We start from the raw sequence: 20,412 nt of genomic DNA, 5'->3' as shown, positions 1-20,412 counted from the left end.
TCTAATGGCTCTAATCACCTTATGAGGAGGTGGGAGGGGTCGCCTACGCCTAGATAAGATAAGATAAAGTTTGTTTGTTCGCTACACAACTTTTGGATTAGTTCCAGTTCTTCCAGTGGCAGTTGTTATGTTGTCTTTGAGTTACTGCTAACTTTTCTTTTGTAGTATCGTGCGTTTTAAAGTTCATTCACAATAAAAATCTAAATAATATGGCAGCTTCTTCTGAACTTGTAAGCCTTGATGAGCTTGTAGCGAGTTCACTTTCGGGTCTGGCACTGAATGAATTTAATAGAATTCACTATGGAAGAACTGATCACCACGCAATAAAAATTAAAGAAAGCAACAAACAATTCGCTACTGAAAACTCCTTTGATATTGCTGCTTATGAATTTCCTGCGAAGCAAGAAGAAACTAGAAACCCAAGACTAGTGAAAGTGGGGGTAGTTCAACATTCAATTGGCACAACTACTGATAAACCTATAGTAGCACAGAGAGAGGCTATATTTAACAAAATTCGGAAACTTATCACTGCAGCTGGCGAAGAAGGGGTAAATGTCTTATGTTTACAAGAAGCATGGAGTATGCCGTTTGCGTTTTGTACTAGAGAGAAGCAGCCTTGGTGCGAGTTTGCGGAATCTGCTGAAGAAGGACCAAGTACCCAATTTTTAAAAGACTTGGCTATAAAGTATGACATGGTCATAGTGTCTCCTATTCTTGAAAGAGATGATGCCCATGGTGAAACTATTTGGAATACTGCTGTAGTCATTAATGAACAGGGGAAAGTTATTGGAAAGCATAGGAAGAATCACATTCCTAGAGTTGGAGACTTCAATGAGTCCACCTACTATTTTGAAGGCAACACAGGCCACCCTGTTTTCCAGACCAAGTATGGCAAGATTGCTATAAACATTTGCTATGGCCGCCATCATCCTCAGAACTGGATGATGTTTGGTATAAATGGAGCAGAGATTGTGTTTAACCCATCGGCTACAGTGGCCGGCTTGAGTGAACATCTCTGGGCAGTGGAGGCCCGCAACGCTGCCATTGCCAATAGCTACTTCACTGCTGCCATTAACAGGGTTGGAACAGAACAATTTCCCAATGAGTTTACTTCAGGAGACGGAAAACCAGCTCACAAGGAGTTTGGCCATTTCTATGGTTCAAGCTATGTGACCGCCCCTGATGGCTGCAGAACTCCTGGTTTGTCTAGAGTCAAGGATGGATTGCTGATTGCACGAATGGACTTGAATCTTTGTCGTCAGGTCAAAGATAAATGGGGTTTCACAATGACACAGCGTCTGGATTTGTATGCTGAGAGCCTTGCCAAGGCTGTTAAGCCCGATTACAAACCTCAAATTATTTGTAACAACTGATAATCTCATTTTGTATATACCCAATAACAAATTGGCCAAAAATTTACAATTATACTATTGTTATCTGTTATACTTTTACATTGTTTATGTTTAAAATTTTATTGAAGATGTTTACTTTTTGATATGTTACGTTTTTCTTTTTACATACCTAATAAAGTGTTTATTCTAACATTCTTTTTTATTTGTATAAAAATAGTAGGTAGATCAAATAAAACTAATATGTATAAAACATTGTGTAATGAGAATAATACAGAAGTGAGCTATACATAAATATAGGGACTGGAATGAGGTACATCCAGATAAATATAGAAATAATTACAATTTAATGGGTTAACATCCATGTAAATGCACTGTTCCACAGATGTTTCACAATCAAAAATTACAATTATAGTTTCATCACCCTTCCTTCACTTCATATTTCAATGTACATAATTAGATGCAAAAAACATCTAAGGAGCAAAGAATAATCAAATGCCGCTTGAAACCAAATATTTAATAATATTCATCATAATACAAATTTGAAGATACACATTATCTTCATATATTATTTATTCATATCTACCTAACTTGCAATTGCACAGGCATTCATATACAAAGATCAGCACCAGATTTACAGTAGAAATGAAGCAAGGAAGATAGATAGCTGCATGTACCCCAGATCCGTGATTTGTTTTATCACTAAGCACTAATGTTCTATGCAGTCTTTGCACGCATGGCTGCACGCTTGCCAGTGACAGCCTGGAAACCGGACTTGATGCTAGCGACAGAACAACGGGACCCACAGGTCTCACACTGAAGGAAGAACAACCGAGTATCTTTCTGTAAAATGGTATCAGGGGAGCGACAAGTATGGCATGTGACATATTCCTTGATATACCGACGTAACACATTCTCTATTTGTTTCTGTTGGAAGCGACCCTTGATGATAAGCTGGCTGTTACCGTCTACAGATCCGCTGGTACCTAACTCGGCCAGTAAAAAGTCTAGTAAATGCTTAGGCTGACGATGTAATGTTTTGCAAATTTCTGTAAAGTTGGCAAAGGATGTCTTCTTTGTGCCAATTCTAACGACTTGAGGAGGTCGCATGATGAATTTCTGCTTCTTGCCGGAGACCATGCTGGGGTTCTTCTCGCGCATGATGTCGAAGACGCGCTCGAGCAGCTCGTCGTACGTGTAGTCGCGGTCGGAGCCCACCCAGACCCCGTGCACGTCCTCAACGTTCTCCTTCTCCTCGTCGCGACCCTCCTCCTCCGCCATCAGCTCGTCCACGGTTTTCTTCTTCTTCTTTTTCTTGGCCGTAAAGTCTATGTCCAAGTCCAGGTCGTCCACCACCTCTTCCTCCTGCAGGGGCTCCTCGGCCGGAGGCCTCTCTTCTCTCGTGTCCGGCAACGCATTCTCGATATCTTCCAAGTTAAAGGTCTTCTTTTTCTTCTTCTTCTTTTTACCGAAGTTGTCTAAATCAAGGTTATCGTCCTCTGGCACGTCGACGTCACCCGTGTCCACGGGAGCCTCCATGCTCGTGCTCTCACCCTGTTCCGCGAGTGCGGCGTCCATGTCGAAGCCAGTCTTCTTCTTCTTCTTTTTCTTCAGAGAAGGATCGAATATCATATCATCATCCATGGTTATTTAAAAAAATCCTAGTCACACTTGATACGAAACTTGGTTATAAATCCCTGGCAGGTTGGTCCTGTCAAATCACAAATTGCATCAGCTTTTGTCAGGGCTGACAACGTCTCAACAAAAAGAGCAGTTTGTTTTCATTGCCCACTTTATAATGACACGCCTTTCAATACCATGCTCAAATAGTACATTGTGTATTAAGGGCGGGAAATAAGAAATTACGAACGAGTGTCAATTTTAAGCCCGACGCGAAGCGAGGGCTTAAAATGTTCACGAGTTCGGAATTTCTTTACCGCCCGTGGCACACACAATGTTTTTCATCACACTTGTAAGGAAAAAAAGGAGAATTAATAAAAACAAACTTCTGTATAAAACACTTTTCCGCCCTAGGGCGAAAATTTCAATTTCCCGCCCGCAAGCCCTACGTGTAAATAAGTGTTTTTCATCACACTTGCTCGGAAAAGATTTTTTCCGCCCTAGGGCGAAAAATTCAATTTCCCGCCCGCAAGCCCTACGTGTAAATACATCTTTTCCGAGCAAGTGTGATGAAAAATAATTTGTTAGTTAACTTTCTTAAAAAACGCCTTTTAAATGTCAAAATAATTTGGCTTTGGCTCAAAGAATATAATACTCACTAGGAGAAGAACGATAACTCCATACAAAAAAATGTCCCTTTCAAAAGTTCGTTTATACTACTAGCGCTCTGGTAGGATACCATTGTAATTAGAATTGACAACCCGTTTAGCCTAGCGGATATTGGCAGTAATCCTGTTCAGGAAGCTAATGGTCCTGGGTTCGAATCCCGGAGAGGGAATCTTTTTTTGTATTTTTTCTTTTTTGTTGGGGTCAGGTTTTTAAGAGCCCATCAACGTGCAAACTAGCGCCACTGCTAAATAATCGTGATTATTTGAATTTAGTGACAGGTATTTCAAAAAGGGGGCCGCTACTGACTGTATTGTGTATTTAAGTACGGCTGCTATTTAACTGATCACCAGATTTAATAAAATTTAATACCAAAAAAATCTATTTTACCACCCTAAAATCATGAATGATCACCAAAATTATAACACCATTTTAATGTGAAATGATTACCAATTTTATTACATTTTACTATCCTTTTAAAGGAAATGACACCAAAATAATCATTATTAACCCAAAAATAGTCAATGATTACCAAATATCAATCCCCATTTTAATGTGAAATGATAACCAAATTTTTACATCTTGCTATCCTATTAAAGAAAATGACACCAAAATAATCATTGTAAACCCAAAAATAGTAAATGACCACCAAAATTAGAACTCCATTTTAATGTAAAATGATAACCAAATTTTTAAATCTTGCTATCCTATTAAAGCAAATGGCTCCAAAATAATCATTGTAAACGCAAAAATAGTAAATGATCACAAAATTGTAACCACATTTTAATTAAAAATGTGCAATCATTTAATATATCGTTATCCTATTAAATTAATTAATACACTTCGTCACCTTTTTCTAGTAGCATTTTATTTCTGTAACAGTCGCAGTTCTAACCTAACCTAACCCACTTTTCTAGTAGCATTTCTTTTCTGCAAGGGTCGCAGTTCAAACCTAACCTAACCCACTTTTCTAGTAGCATTTCGTTTCTGTATGGGTCGCAGTTCAAACCTAACCTAACCCACTTTTCTAGTAGCATTTCTTTTCTGTAAGGGTCGCAGTTCAAACCTAACCTAACCCACTTTTCTAGTAGTGTTTCGTATCTGTATGGGTAGCAGTTGAAACTTAACCTAACCTACTTTTCTAGTACCATTTCGTTTCTGTAAGGGTCGCAGTGCTAACCTAACCTAACCCACTTAACTGATAGCAGTTTAACTTACTTTTCTAGTAGCATAACGAAATGCTACTAGAAAAGTAGATTAGGTTAGGTAGGTATGCGGTGCGGGCTACGGGGGGTTGAGCGGGAGGGGCTAGTAATTTTGGCATCAGTTTACTTTATTTGGTAATATGTATAAATTTTTTGGTAATCATAGTGGTTTATTTAGGTGAAAATATCGCATTAATTTGGTCTTCAAGATTTGGTGATCATTAATGATTTTTGGTGATCATTCAATATATTTGGTATTTGAATACAATTTGAAGTGCAGTCGTAATTAAAGTGGTGGTACTTTTGTATTTTTAGGCCTTATTTTTTTGGTGTTCAGTAATTTTTTTTGGTAAGCATGATTTTTTTATTTAGGGTACCAAAGTATTTTTAGGTGGTCATTATATTTGTAGCCTTTAAGTACCTTTTGAATACACCAAACTAGTTTTTATGTTGCTGGATTCGTCGATCTATGAGCTCAAACCAAAAACAACCGTTTTAACTTTGGACGCGTAGATTGACGAATCCAGTAACATAAAAACTAGTTTGATGTATTCAAAAGGTACTTAAATACACAATACAGTCCGTAGCGGCCCCCTTTTTTAAATACTGTCATTAAACTTAAATAATCACGATTATTTAGCAGCGGCGCTAGTGTGCACGTTGATGGGCTCTTAAATTAGCATATCACAAATAAATAAATGAATACGTTAAAAGGTAATGATTAGCCAGGTACTATATTTAGAAATTCGTCAAGTATAAAAGGTAACAAAAAAGTATATTAAGATATAAATATTTTCATTCCTATTAGAATTACTGTATATATGCAGTATATGTGTTAGTAGCAATACATATGAATACATACATTGATATGGCAAATGGTTACAAGTTGTTATTACATCTATCCGGTTATCGGACATTTTCTGCTTCACAGCTCCGCGCAGCGTTCTTGGTCACCGGGATACTAGTCTGGATATGCGGCAGATACGTGCCCTTTGAGCTTTTTCCAAGAAATCATATGACGGCCCAGGATTATATTGTTATCTCACGCTCAAGCCATCTGTTGATTCACTCTCTAAAACAAAACAGTCACAAATTAAACAATATAATCTAACTGCCTAATTACTAACGTCGCGAATTGCTATCGGGTCTAAATTTACCAGCTTAAACAATGTGAGGTTTTACATATATCATGAATTTTGATTAAAATTTCGGACGCGATATAGCGTCCGCGGGACTTACGGGGATAGTAAGATTAAATTATTATATTTGAATTTGGCAATTAGTACGCTCATTTTTATTTAAAGATTAATATATGTATTTCTTACCTTGAAATTATCGCTGTTTCTGGTTTACTACAACGGTTTAAATTTAACTAAGTCTGTGCGAAGACGCATTTAGATATGTTGCTCGTACATATGAATAGTTTTTATTTTTAAAATTAATAGGTAAATAAATATATTTCAAGTGAATAAATCGTTTTATATGAAAACTGATATTTTTGCGTTAAATGACTTTAATGACAGCATTGACATTACAGACTTTTGTCTTGCCTATGTTCTTACCGGCCAGACCCAAATCAAGGCCTATCAAAGAGGCCCATTGACAAAGTTTTTTTTTAATTTTATCATGGAGGGTAGAGGCACATCTACCTTCATAGATTTTATGAACATAGACAAAGACAAACAGAAATAGATAATAATTTACATATGACTTCGACTACTTCATAAAATACAAATCAAAATATATTTGATAAAATAATTGGATTTGTTCCTAGAAATCGTATAGACAAAGCCAGTTCTAGCAATGTTGCTGTAGTAAAATATTTAAATTGGAAATTACTGGCAATCTTCCTCTAGGAACGGAGCACACATGTACAATTATGAAGGGTCACGTCATTCCAAGGAAGTCAATAGGCCTTGCTTTGGCTTCACTTAAAGGACTCGCATCCAGGCCATAATTGTAAAAAAAAAGTCAAAATCTTACATAACCTCAAAATATCGAAATTCGCCATCAAAAATAAACTGAGGAATTAATAAATGGCTATCTAAAATGAATTTTATGAAAGTTCATAGAACGTTTCCAAGACTAAAAAAGGTATTGCTCAGAAGATCTTCTCAGGCAGTAGCGCTTGATGAAAATGAGTATACAGAAACCCCGGAATATCCGCCAATTCTGGATGTCTCTAATGAAGGCAAGAAGCTTCGAAAGAGGGAAGCTAAACATGACAATATAAAGAATTTGAAGACTGTCGAGGAGAAGCAGATAGCTTTAAACTTGCCCCGTTATTACGGTTGGGGTTCTGTTATGTTAACGGAGGACAAGGTGCCATATAACGCCCTGCCTCTGGTGAAATGTTACACAAGAACACACTTTGTAGCTCAAGATAAACTGCCAGATTTGTACGCAGAAGTGGCCCCCGCTGCGGACGGTGTAGTAGCGGAGATCAAGACATTAGTGGAGGATGCTATTGCTATAGAACATGAAGGCTTGCAGTAAGTTTTATTACTCTAATTAATTTTTGCTGTTGTAATTGTAGCACCGCTCACAATCTCTCTACTTAGCCTTAAGGTTGACTGGTAGAGAATGCCTTATGGCATTAAGTCCGCCTTTTGTACTATAAGGTTTTTCTTTTGTGCAATAAAGATTAAATAAATAAATAAATAAAGTTTAGAACTCTCATGGAGTTATTGAAGGTTGAAAAGATGTCACTCATAGATAAAATCATTAAGACACTATTAATTTTAATAACTCATTTATTACACTCTTAACTTCCAGGCGTAATTTCACACCTACTGACACTACAAAATCTGTAGAACATCAAAAAGAGGATGCCTTGTCTAAAAACATTGCCAGACAGGTGAACAGGATAATCAGCAATAATTTATCAGATAAAGTACCACACATATTGCCAGCTCAGGTATGTTCAATATTCCTTGAAGCATTCTTTTAATATTTTTTTAAGAAACTTTTGATGTTGCTTCAATTAAGCTGGTTGGGTGTTACAATATTAACAGTACATATGGAGCTACTTTACCGCCCTAGGGCAGGATTAAGGACAATACGTGCCTATCTCATAAATTTAAAGGGCCATATTGTACTGTAAAACATTGTACAATACACGTGCGAAAAGGTAATTCGCAACTCGTGTTGATTTAAACCCCCTTTGGTTGTGTTTCAATTTATCGCCACTCGTTGCGAATTTCCTACTTTCCGCACTTGTACCGTAATGTACTATTACCTAACTTGACCCTGATATAAAATTAAGTATTTATAATTTTCATGACAGTTAAATATTGTAACACTCAACCAGCTCCATTGAAGCATTAGCACTTACTACTTAGCCTGATGCATTTTTTTACAAAATTCTTTCAAACAATCATTACCTAAGTATGAATATAGACTAATGAGTAGTGTATTCATTAATTGAAATGAAATCAAAAGACTAATTATTCATTTGGACAGCAATCTTTTGACAAAGTCTTATGACAATTTTTATTATTTAGACTTATGCAATTATTAAAATGTTTCTCTTTAATTCTAGGTGGATTATGATCCCCGGCATGAAGCATTCTGGTTTGTGGGGGGTGTACACCCCTCTAGAAGAGTAATCCGCAAAAGAGCCGAGTTCCCTTGGCAGAGGGATAAGTTATTAGAGCCAAAAGATAGAGCAGTGCAGTATTTAGGTAATCAATAGCCCAAACAAGTCTACCGTGACCCTTAAACTTGTAGTGGGTTATTCATAAAAATGACTTCAAGTTTAATAAAAAAACATTTCCATTTGGCCTCACCTCACCTATCCCCAGGGCTCAAATTCAGGGGTACAAATAGGAAATGGTTACTTATGATTAACAGTGACCATGGTCCCATATAGTTTGCTATTGGGTCTGCATTTCAGAAATTTCAGAAACAATTTTCAAAGTCTTAACTTTCTCCATGCTAAAATTAATTATAATTTGATTCAGTCAATTGGCCATGCTTTTTAATTGTGTAATTTCACTTTTCCTATTAAGCTACAGTAAGAATAAAATGTTACATGTATTAACATTTCAGGGAAGCCACTGCTAGCGCTCAGAGGCCATTTACCTCTAAAGCCTTTGATGCCATACAGCGAAGCCACAAATCTAGAGTTCAAAGTGCCGAAATTCACATATGTGCCGCAAAATGTGGGATATGTAATGTCTCTAAGGCATGCTACCAACATACCAGGTAACAGAAAATTGGCCTTATTATGTTGCCTTACTTCTTTGTGACAAGTTGACAACTAATATAAATAAATTTTGATTTAAAGACTCACTTGCATGGCTTGTAAAGTGTATATTAAAAATCCCAATAATCGACATGTTAATTTATTTATTTAGAAATTTAAATCAGGCAACAAGACCCAAAGAGTTAAGACCCAATATTTCGACACCTTGCTGTCAACTTTATTGCTATGACATTATGATTGAAAATGTCGATTATTGGAGCTGTGTCGGGCACTGGAGCCTCTACGTTGCGCCCATATTTTTTTTTATTTCCTTAGCCATAGTTTTAGTCAACTAAAATATGTACCTAAATTAAAATTAACATTTTTTTTCCGCAGGTTATTGGCCCGGTGACTATGACGAGTTCGGCTTACTTTCCATCCACGGCCGCGGCCATTTACTCAGCAGAAAACAATCCTTTGGACCCGAGGACAATATAGAGGCTCTTCACTGCCAAGCAATTAAGGCCAGTTTCGGTTGGCTGTCAGCCCAGGCCAACTATCAAGGGTTCACAACATTCAACGACTTGACCTATCCTTTAGCAACACAAACAGTGATCACTAACGGGCAGATTTGGTCTTTATACGCGTACCAACTCAATACTATGCTTATGCATAATGAGCATATAGACACAAACCCGAAGCATAATGTTTGCTTCGGTACACAGCCTATGAAACTGTTTGACACAATTGAAGATGGAAAAGTGAAAGGCCTCAATGAAAATGTCTTGAAAATGCTCGTTCAGTTCTATATGAACACTCCGGAAGAAAGAGATTATGACTTGAAGCCTTACTTAGATAAGGAAGAATCAGTTATTGCTGATATTGAAGATGACAACAGAAGATGTTGGCTTGAAGAAACATATAAGCATTTAGTATCAAACAGACCCAAGCATTTACTACCCCCAGAAACATATCTCTGGGAGCGTATTTACAAGATTCAGCATAATACTAGGTTCTTTGAGAAGAAGCGAAGACCATTCGAGCTTGGTATTAACCCATACAAACGAAGGCTTAGTGACCATCTTCCTCCGTATATTCCGAAGGTACTCAGGCCGTATCCTAAGGCCCGAAAGAAGTTTGAGACGACTTACTATCCTAAAGTATGAATAGGGTAAAGGAAGGTAATGTTTGATGTTTTTTGGCACTATGTAATGTTTCGCTAAATGATATAGTAACTCAGTGAAAAGGTAACACTTTGATTGGGAAGTTCCATACGAAGTGACCCCCTTTCAATGCTATTTAGTGTAACAAGGTATTCAAAAGCATTCACTTTTTACAATGTTAGGAAAAACATTACAAAATGCCAAGAAATATGATGTTACACAAAGAACATCGTTTTCCTTTATTTAAATCTAGTAATCATTAGTTTTGGTCTTACTAATAAAAAAATGATTTAATATTAGAAGTTTTTTATTTGTATGTGATAAGTAGGCCCCAGATAATGTGATAAGAGCTGGCGCAGGATAGGGAAAGCTGGAAGATACTCCACCGACAAGAGAATAACTCTTAAGTTGATGATGATGAAGTAGGCCCCATAAAAGATATTTTTATGCCGTTTAATGTGAATAAAAGTAATTTATTTTTTAAACCGTATTGCCTTAGCAATAGAGTCCACCGCCTCAACCCGTCGCAGGTACCTGGCTGTGGCCATAGTATGGGTGCTAACAGAGGAAAGTATGTTATTTTATTTCCCTGTCACTCCTGGCAAGATAGCAGATTAGCAGATATCATCCGGTGACTCGGATAGATCACATGTAAGCCCTTGCAGGTCTACTAGAAAACCGTCAGGGTACATACTAGTTGAGTATAGTTCCTGAATCAAATGAGGAAGAACGGACAGCGTCGCGTTTTACTCTATAAGTTACAACCAGAACCAATTTGTTAGAAAGAGAGGCAAACAGCGAACTTGTGGCTTCATAAAACGCGACTGTAAAAGTATTATAAATGTTCCGTTGAAAACTGGCAACATTATGCGATTGACACTTGCTGAACCAATGATGAGCAGCATTTTGACCGGTGTTGCCGATTTACTCTTGTAAAAAATTGTAAGTGGTATATAGTAAATCCTGGCCCAGAGTCGAGTTTTCCTATAAAAAACTTGTAACCCGTAATCTTTGTTTATCTCTTTTTAACAAATATAGTTGTTAGAATGACAAAGACAAACAGTGATTTCAGGCTACAGTCATGATCCCTATTTTATACAGCGACATGTACAATTTAATAAGTTGAAAAAAAGGCCACACTCCAATTAATCGTATCAAAATTAACAAAGTTTCCACTTTTGCAGTGCCTGTTACGCTGTTACGGAACCCCACAAACTACGGATCTCCAACTCTAACCAATGCTTTGTTTTTGAACATACCCTCATAGTAGGCGCAGCGCTGGCTTAAAGGACTCGCATCCAGGCCATAATTGTTTAAAAAAAAAAAAGTAGGCGCAGCGCGCAGTTGCGTCAACGTCAAATGTCATTGTCAAGTTGACACAACGTGTTGGAGGGGTATGTTTGTGTATACGTTCGGTAAAACTATAAATCATGAAAAATTTGGAACTTTGGCACGTAAACGTGCGCAACCTGGTTACGAACAGTGAGGACCAGCTCGCCACATTCTGTTACGGTCATGGCGAAGGCAATTTCACTGGAGAATTGTACTCATGTTCACATAACCTTATAGTGAGTAACTTCGATGAAGATGGTGCGGTGAAGTGGACTAAGGATTTAAATGAGCTGGCGTCTCCGGAGAACAGTCCAGTTAATGTAACGTACTTGTCGTTGTCGAATGCCTTGTGTGTGGGGCTTGCGAATGGCGAGTTGTACACGATTTCTGAGTTGGGGACCAGCTGCGAGCTTGCTGGGGTCTGTCAGGCTGGATTATTGGTAAGATCTCCATTTTTAAATATCATATTTTACGAGCTTGAATAAACTGGTCGTGATGGCAGTATACGTGTCGGTTTTTTTCTTTATAGTAGTGTAATGTTATCCACTTAAACGTTTTTAAATGAATGTAGTACCTTTCAAACATTCGTCCAGGCTAAAATCGTCAAGTGCAGTGTCTTATTCTATCTCCCTTAATCTGGAGGTCTCATTTTACCGCATGAGAGGCTGATTTTGTACATTATTGTAGGTATTATCTAATTAAGTCAGTGGCGTAGCGTGAACTAATCTAGCCGTGAGCGAAGTCGCATCTGCGAGGCCCTTTTCTTTCACTGTGCCCGAAGGGGCCTCGCGGGAGGCCCCCCTTAGGGCGCGAGGCCGTGGGCGACGGCCCACTTCGCCCACGCCTAGCTACGCCACTGAATTAAGTTATGTACTTTCTGTGTGTGTTTGTTTTGATGTGATTGACACGTAAGTTGAGCTGACAAATAATTTATTTTTTACAGGCAATGGAGTGGAGTCCAGACCAAGAACTGCTAGTTCTGGTAACAAAAGACATGAACACCATTCTGATGTCCTGCACATTTGATCCCATTCATGAGACAACCATTTTGGACCATGAATTTGGAGAGAAGCAGTTTATCACAGTGGGGTGGGGCAAGAAGGAAACTCAGTTTCATGGGTCTGAAGGCAAGCAAGCTGCTAAATTGAAAACTGAAATTAGTGGTGGTAAGTTTATATTAATTTTGCTTAAACTAGTAATTTTTTTCAATGAACCAACAGAGCCAGATTTCAGCTTAAGCCCACAGAAGGCCTGGGTCCCAGGCAACCTAACAATGGTTCTGAGATGGGGAAGCGGGCCCACCTAAATTCTGAGTGCCATACCAAGTTTCTAGGGGCCCTAGATCTCTAAATCCGGGCCTGTAAACCCAACTAAATCCATAACCAGATTATGTTCAAGTATCTATTTCACTTATTTTAAAAGCTAAGCCAAACAGTTGGTAATTTATTTGTTTTCTTCTAATGATTGTACTTGAGACTTTAGGCAACTATTCTTAAAGTCATGAATCTATGGCTGCTTACATGATATTTTTTTTTTGGGCTATTAGATATTGATAGAAAGGGATTTAAGTGATCTATCACTCTATAACACTAAATTTCTACTTTACAGATGTAGATGCCAATAATGCAGTTAAAATATCTTGGAGAGGAGATGGCAATCTGTATGCAATAGGATTCCTCATGGACGGCATCAGACGATTCAAAGTCTTTGACAGAGAGGGCCATCTACAATACACCAGTGAAAAACAACCAGGTTTGGAGGCTAACCTCTCATGGCGACCTAGCGGTAATGTCATCGCAACAACTCAAAAGATTAATGACAATTATGTGGTAGCATTCTTTGAAAAGAATGGTCTGAAACATGGCGGTTTCGATATACCTGTTGACGCACAGACAGAGGTCCAGGATCTAGCTTGGAGTTCAGATTCTGAAATAATAGCACTGCAATGCTATAATAAAGGAACTAGCTCACACAGTTTGCTGTTATTTACAACTGGGAACTATCACTGGTATCTTAAACAAACTCTAACATTCAATAGTTATCAGAAAATAAGCAAGATAATCTGGGACAATGATTTTGAAGTTGCTAACAACAAAAAATTGCATCTTGTCTTAAGTAATGGCCAGCATTATACATATTCATGGATTTGGAATATCAATCACAGTAGAGGGAAATGCAGTAATGATGATGCTGTAGTGGTTGTCATAGATGGGAAGAAAGCATTAGCTACTGGGTTTAGGCAAACTGTTGTGCCTCCTCCTATGGCGAGTCTTGAAATAGAGTCAAACTCAAGTGTAAACTCTGTTCATTTTGCCCCTGATAAAAAAGATGATAATGATCACGATCCTAATACATTCTTTGTGTGTACCACAGATAATAAACTACAATTTTACAGGCAAACCGAAAAGTTTCCTTTAAAATATGAATTATTCAAGACACTTACGTTGGAAAAGTATAATTTCCCATTCCAATATTACAATTGGTTTTGGTTGAACACTGACACTATAATCTGCTCTGAAGTGGACAATAACAACAGTTATTTCATATCTGAGTATAATATAAAGTCTGGAGAAATTACGAAAATAAATACAGAGTCTTTGCCAGAACCTGTAGTAAGAATTGAGCCCCATCCTAATGAAAGTTCGGCTGCTTACCTTCAACTTATTAATGGGGATATTATGCTTTACACATTAGGGGGATCCATGGAACCACAGGACGTTTCATTTTCAGTTGCATGCCCCACTTTCAATGTAATAAACGTCAGTGATGAAATTCACTTTTTAAGCCTGACACATAAAGGTACATTGTATTTAGACGATGAAAAAATCTTAAACAATGTAAGTTCTTTCTTTGTTCATACACATTTCCTTTTATTGACAACTCTTCAGCATGTGCTCTTATGCGTCGAGCTAACACCCTCAGGCCTGAATGCATTAAAAGTATACCAGAAAAATGAATCATCTGATGTTTATAAAAGAAAAATCGAGAGAGGCGCGAAGCTAGTCATAGCTGTACCAAATGAAACGAGGACTGTATTCCAAATGCCTAGAGGAAATCTGGAAGGGATACAGCCAAGGCCTCTCTCTCTGAAAATTATAGGGGAGTATCTAGATAATTGTAAATATTATGAGGCGTTTGATTTGATGAGAAAGCAAAGGATCAATCTAAACCTGATGTATGATCATGATCCTGAAAAGTTTGAAAAATCCATAGACATTTTTCTAGAAGCAATTCAAAATAACACATGGCTCAGTTTATTCTTATCTGACTTAGAAAATGCGGATGTCACTAAATCAATGTATTCAAGTAGTTACGTCGACAAAAAAGGCGAAAAAAGAGATAGTAGTTCTAAAATACAAAGAATTTGTGAAACTATCAGAACTCATTTGATGAAAAGGCCGGATAAAGACACGAAAATCTTGCCAATTATTACAACTTATGTAAAGATGAATAATGTTGAAGCTTTAGAATCAGCTTTGACTGTTATAAAAGATCTGAAAACAAAAGAAACTAGTAGCAAGCTTCCTGTAAGCTCAGATGAAGCCCTAAAGTACCTATTGTACATGGTAGACGTTAACCAACTCTTCGATGTAGCTTTAGGAATGTATGACTTCGATTTAGTCCTTCTAGTGGCTAATAAATCGCAAAAAGATCCCAAGGAATATGTCCCAATGCTCAATGAATTTAATGGCATGGAAGAAAATTATAAGAGATTCTCTATAAACAAACTGTTGAAAAGATTTACCAGAGCAGTAGAATGTCTTGCTAAATGTGGGCAAGATAAAAATGATGAGTTAAAAACGTTCGTGAAATATCACAGTCTGTACAGAGAAGCTTTAAGGTTGTTCACTAATGGAGACGCAATATACAATGAAATAGCAGAAGATTTCGGACTACATTTGAGACTACAAAAACAGTACACTGAGGCGGGCATTATTTATGAACGAGCCAACAATATTGAAAAGGCTATTGAATGTTATAAAGATGCTTTGGAATGGGAATTAGTAGTTAAACTATTATGCACGAGGTCGAAGGATGAACAATCCATTGTATGCTGGTATGTATGGCCAATCAAATCACATTATTACCACTGAACGTACTATCAATTGGTAATTATAGTCGTTGCTAGTTGCGAAAGACATAAAGCTCCACCAATAGAGAGCCTCTCTTAATCTCCATCTCTTTTTCCTGTTAGTAGCTCCTGTTGCTTTAAGTACAATAACAGTAAAAACACATATAAATAATTTTATAGATTTCTTATAATTATTATCATGTATTTTCTAGGGAGCTGGCAAACGGTTTAAAAGACGAAAAGCGTCATGGAGAAGGACTAACATTATTAGAACAGTTTTGCAACGACAAAGCAGAGATAGTCAAGTACGCTATTGAAAGCCGACAATTTAAGTCTGCCCTGCGACTCTGTTCCATGTACAAGCTTAGTGAACTTAAAGGTATGTTGGAAACATTGTTTTTTTATGTACGCTCAAGGAATTTAATTTCAGTGCCATTTCGTCCTTGTCACAGTGACAATAATATGAGGTCTTAGTGACTTTCATATTGATTGTCACTGTGACAAGGTACCAAATGGTACGGAAATTAAATTCTTTGACTGTACAAGATAGTAGATACATCATGCAGTGTGGCTTTTTCAAGGTGATAGCAGTGACGTATCAGATAGGTATTAATACTAACTGTACTAAGCCTTTTGAATTAATGCTGATGCGCAAATACGAGTATTTAATTATCAATATCATCATATCTGCCAAAACACCACATACGCCTTTAAAAACCTCCACAACAACCGGCATTATGGCTCTTGCATATGCGCAAGTGAGATGCGCCATGTTCAAGAACCGTATCAAAATATTAATAACTACTCTCATTTCTAGACGATCAACTACTGCCAGCTGTGATGGAAGAATATACAAATCTTCAAGAGCTAATCGAACGAAACTGGGGTACATTTACCAAGCACAGAGACCGTCTTTTCATCGTCAGAGAAACCAAGAGGAACGCGCCAGAGATCGATATATCTTATGCCAATAAGGACAGCGATTTGTACTCTGATGCTGGGAGCACGGTGGCGTCTTCGAATTCGCGTAGTTCTGGGTATAATTTTACTATTTTAAGCGAAAGGTTCAAATATCGACCGTATGGCCAAGGCAATTTAATTGAAAATCTTCATACATTTTTTCTATTACATAATATGTAGGTACATAACAAGTTACATGAACTTTTTGAGAACTATATTTAAGACCCCTTCAACGTGCACAGTTGCACACTAGCGCCACTGCTAAATAATCGTGATTATTTAAATTTAACGACAGGTATTTAAAAAAACCGGGCAAGTGCGAGTCGGACTCGCGCACGAAGGGTTCCGTACCATAATGCAAAAAAAAAAAAACAAAAAAAAAACGGTCACCCATCCAAATACTGACCACTCCCGACGTTGCTTAACTTTGGTCAAAAATCACGTTTGTTGTATGGGAGCCCCATTTAAATCTTTATTTTATTCTGTTTTTAGTATTTGTTGTTATAGCGGCAACAGAAATACATCATCTGTGAAAATTTCAACTGTCTCACGGTTCGTGAGATACAGCCTGGTGACAGACGGACGGACGGACGGACGGACGGACGGACAGCGAAGTCTTAGTAATAGGGTCCCGTTTTACCCTTTGGGTACGGAACCCTAAAAAGGGGCCGCTACGTACTGTATTATGTATTTAAGTACCTTTTGAATACATTAAACTAGTTTTTATGTAGCTGCATGGATTCGTCGATCTGTGAACTCAAAACAAAAACGGCCGTTATAACTTTGGACGCATAGATTGACGAATCCAGCAACATAAAAACTAGTTTGATGTATTCAAAAGGTACTTAAATACAAAATACAGTACGTAGCGGCCACCTTTTTTAAATACCTATCGTTACATTTAAATAATCATTATTTAGCAGTGGCGCTAGTGTGCACGTTGATGGGCTCTTAAATAGCACATTTCGCTGCACTCTAAATTGAACCGTACTCTTTTAAGTAAAGGGCTCAATTTGATGTTAAAATTGCTCTGTTGCGTTCGAACGACGACACTACACCACATATTTCCAATCGAATAGTTTATCTATGTCATTAGGGTTCAATTTAAGAATACGGCAAAATGATCCGTGCCGCTTGCGCTCGGAATTTAAATTACCTGTATTTAATCAAAAGATATTCTTTTTCAGCCGCACCTTCCGCTCAAGCAAAAACCGTAGAAAACACGAGCGCAAAGTCGCGTCGCTAAAGGAAGGTTCCCAATACGAAGACGTCGCACTAGTGATGGCCTTACACAACCTAATCACATCTACTTTCGAGTTGAGACTGCAGGCTCGTGAACTCAACACAGCACTTAGCTGTCTCAACAAGGACCATGAGGCGTTTCTACTGCAGGTATAGTACCATGGTCCATGATAAATAACATGAGTGTAAAGTCGCATCACTAAAGGAAGTCCCAATACGAAGACGTCGCGCTAGTGATGGCCTTACACAACCTGATCACGTCGACCTTCGAGTTGAGACTGCAGGCTCGTGAACTCAACACAGCGCTGAGCTGTCTCAACAAGGACCATGAGGCGTTTCTTCTGCAGGTATAGTACCATGATAAATAACATGAGTGTAAAGTCGCATCACTAAAGGAAGTCCCAATACGAAGACGTCGCGCTAGTGATGGCCTTACACAACCTGATCACGTCGACCTTCGAGTTGAGACTGCAGCCCAGAGAGCTCAACACAGCGCTGAGCTGTCTCAACAAGGACCATGAGGCGTTTCTTCTGCAGGTATAGTACCATGATAAATAACATGAGTGTAAAGTCGCATCTCTAAAGGAAGTCCCAATACGAAGACGTCGCACTAGTGATGGCCTTACACAACCTGATCACATCTACCCTCGAGTTGAGACTGCAGGCCAGAGAGCTCAACACAGCGCTGAGCTGTCTCAACAAGGACCACGAGGCGTTTCTTTTACAGGTACAGACCATGATAAAATTTGTCCACGTCTGACACTGTCTCATAAAACAATATGCTTACGTCACTGTCGAGTTACCCGTTGTGGTTTAAGACATTTATTTCTCAAACAGAACGTATCCTAACTATCACCACTGTTGCACACACAGTAATATGGCAGTCAACATCGCTGCTGTAGCCTGACAAAAAGAGTAGAAATTAAAAAGTGGCAACTGGCAATACAGTAGTGTCGTCCCGTTTTCTTAGATTGATTTGAAAGGGACGACCCTACAGTATTGCCACTTTTTAATTTCTACACTTTTTCGTCAGACTATACGATATATTTTTCAACTGTGTGTGTCTACTAGAATTCTTTTGTCTATAGTACTTAAATAAAAAAATACTAAAACAAAAGAAGAATGATACTGATCAAAAAGAATAGATAGTATAGAGGGGTCCTGTCACTGTAAATTTACTGCCATCTATCGACACACGACTAAAACTCAAAATGAAAACGTATAAAGTTATCAAAAAATGTATATATATGGATAAATGATTTTATTATTTTTATATAATTTTGATCCATGTTCATTCACTGATATCTATGTGTTAAAATTGTTAAATATGAAACGGTGTCGTCACGCCATCTAGCCGAGGATAGGCTAAAGGTGTGTGCGGCATCTATCCGAGAATGACTTTTACTTGAATTCCGAGGCACGTTTTTTCCTTAGACTTTATTCGTCTTATACGAAGTTACATATGTCTTTGATACTGATTAAAGAGCTCTACAGCCCTTGCAACAAATCACATGCAATAGGCCTTTTTAGGCAATCACGCATTGAGCAACCTGATGTCAAATTTTATTTCTACTATTTAGATAAGCGGTCGGCAACAAGCGGCCCGCGGGCCCCCCTGGCTATTTTGTATGTAACATTGTCAAACATCAACGTCTGATAAAGTCACACATATTAACAAAAGTGCGGCCCGCGTCAACTTCCTTAACTACTATGTGGCCCTTGGCTGCTAAAAGGTTGCCGACCGCTGATTTAGATGATTAATTTGTTTCAGAAATGCCTAGAAAAGTTACTAAAAGAGATGAAGGACAGCTTCAAGGACATTTGGACGAACGAGCTAGTTATAGAGGCGACCAACGCCGCCATAGCGGCCCTCAACGTTCCTGAGGGCTGCAGCGTGCTGCCGCAGGGTATCGGCTCTCTTGGCAAGTGTTTTATTTTCTTGTATATTTTTTAAGGCAATAGAGTACCGACCCGATAAGGCGGCCGCCAAATTTTAGGTCAAGGGCATACACAGCAGCAGAAATTGTCACTGCTGAAAGTACCAACTCGGTGTGAACTTAGCGTGGGAGTCTCTAACATAACTCACATGTCTAATCTAATTTGAACCTTAAATCGGATTGCTAAGGTTGAAATTCTATGGATAGGTATGCACACGCCAGCATAGCTTGCCCTGTCAATCCCTAGAATTGTCGATTTATTTTATGGTATTTTATGCCCCGAATGCGAGCCCTTTAAGCCAAACATGGAAAAAGGGACAAGCTATGATCGCGCCATCTATGCAAACCTTTAACAGTTATTAACCCCATTCCAGAACCATTGATCCAATTTCTATCGATGACTCATGTTTTTGACTTTTATTAACACTTTGATTAAAATTCAATTTTCTATTTCAGAACCGCATATGAGGATAGCGCCTATTATTCAAGATATAAGCTGGAAGCTGGATGGCCTAAACTAGTAAAACTAGGAAGATTGATCACCCAGAAAACAAAATGCATATTGTAAATTCATTCAAAATGTATTTAATAAATAAGTTAATAAAGTTTATAAAAAGAATTCAATACAAGCTTTTATTATAACAGTAGGTACTTTTCTTCAAACAGTTATCTAATACCCA

The 20,412-nt window shown here is 38.0% G+C and overlaps 4 protein-coding genes across 4 annotated transcripts; 3 read left to right on the top strand and 1 right to left on the bottom strand.

Annotated features, from left to right (window-relative positions):
- The first annotated feature begins 50 nt into the window (after positions 1-50).
- LOC134798709 (uncharacterized) lies at positions 51-1,542 on the top strand. The gene has a single exon (XM_063771093.1). It carries the CDS (start codon positions 210-212, stop codon positions 1,371-1,373), a length of 1,164 nt encoding a protein of 387 aa, XP_063627163.1. The 5' UTR covers positions 51-209; the 3' UTR covers positions 1,374-1,542.
- A 307-nt stretch (positions 1,543-1,849) lies between these two features.
- Positions 1,850-3,098, bottom strand: LOC134798714 (eukaryotic translation initiation factor 2 subunit 2). Its single transcript, XM_063771098.1, has one exon. The coding sequence runs from the start codon at positions 2,991-2,993 to the stop codon at positions 2,067-2,069; it is 927 nt and encodes a 308-aa protein (XP_063627168.1). The 5' UTR covers positions 2,994-3,098; the 3' UTR covers positions 1,850-2,066.
- A 3,722-nt stretch (positions 3,099-6,820) lies between these two features.
- Positions 6,821-10,483, top strand: LOC134798635 (large ribosomal subunit protein mL65). Its single transcript, XM_063770998.1, has 5 exons — positions 6,821-7,332; positions 7,616-7,757; positions 8,382-8,523; positions 8,891-9,046; positions 9,423-10,483. Exons 1-5 carry the CDS (start codon positions 6,890-6,892, stop codon positions 10,190-10,192), a joined length of 1,653 nt encoding a protein of 550 aa, XP_063627068.1. The 5' UTR covers positions 6,821-6,889; the 3' UTR covers positions 10,193-10,483.
- A 1,064-nt stretch (positions 10,484-11,547) lies between these two features.
- On the top strand, positions 11,548-20,294 carry LOC134798726 (putative elongator complex protein 1). The gene is made up of 8 exons (XM_063771114.1): positions 11,548-11,961; positions 12,465-12,687; positions 13,130-15,578; positions 15,806-15,972; positions 16,411-16,630; positions 17,741-17,945; positions 19,567-19,717; positions 20,189-20,294. The coding sequence occupies exons 1-8, from the start codon at positions 11,620-11,622 to the stop codon at positions 20,251-20,253; spliced, it is 3,822 nt and encodes a 1,273-aa protein (XP_063627184.1). The 5' UTR covers positions 11,548-11,619; the 3' UTR covers positions 20,254-20,294.
- Positions 20,295-20,412: the final 118 nt, after the last annotated feature.

This window comes from Cydia splendana, chromosome 17 (assembly GCF_910591565.1).
Source record: "Cydia splendana chromosome 17, ilCydSple1.2, whole genome shotgun sequence".
In the NCBI taxonomy this organism is placed as follows: domain Eukaryota; kingdom Metazoa; phylum Arthropoda; class Insecta; order Lepidoptera; family Tortricidae; genus Cydia; species Cydia splendana.
This window is presented reverse-complemented; position numbering and strand designations above follow the sequence as displayed.

Excerpts from the sequence above, each read along its gene's own strand:
- LOC134798726 (XM_063771114.1), top strand. The coding sequence starts at position 11,620 with ATGAAAAATTTGGAACTTTGGCACGTAAACGTGCGCAACCTGGTTACG. Across the intron at positions 16,631-17,740 it reads TCGAATTCGCGTAGTTCTGG|CCGCACCTTCCGCTCAAGCA; the intron begins GTATAATTTTAC and ends ATTCTTTTTCAG. Across the intron at positions 17,946-19,566 it reads ATGAGGCGTTTCTACTGCAG|AAATGCCTAGAAAAGTTACT; the intron begins GTATAGTACCAT and ends AATTTGTTTCAG.
- LOC134798714 (XM_063771098.1), bottom strand. The coding sequence starts at position 2,993 with ATGGATGATGATATGATATTCGATCCTTCTCTGAAGAAAAAGAAGAAG.
- LOC134798709 (XM_063771093.1), top strand. The coding sequence starts at position 210 with ATGGCAGCTTCTTCTGAACTTGTAAGCCTTGATGAGCTTGTAGCGAGT.
- LOC134798635 (XM_063770998.1), top strand. The coding sequence starts at position 6,890 with ATGAATTTTATGAAAGTTCATAGAACGTTTCCAAGACTAAAAAAGGTA. Across the intron at positions 8,524-8,890 it reads TAGAGCAGTGCAGTATTTAG|GGAAGCCACTGCTAGCGCTC; the intron begins GTAATCAATAGC and ends TTAACATTTCAG. Across the intron at positions 9,047-9,422 it reads GCATGCTACCAACATACCAG|GTTATTGGCCCGGTGACTAT; the intron begins GTAACAGAAAAT and ends TTTTTTCCGCAG.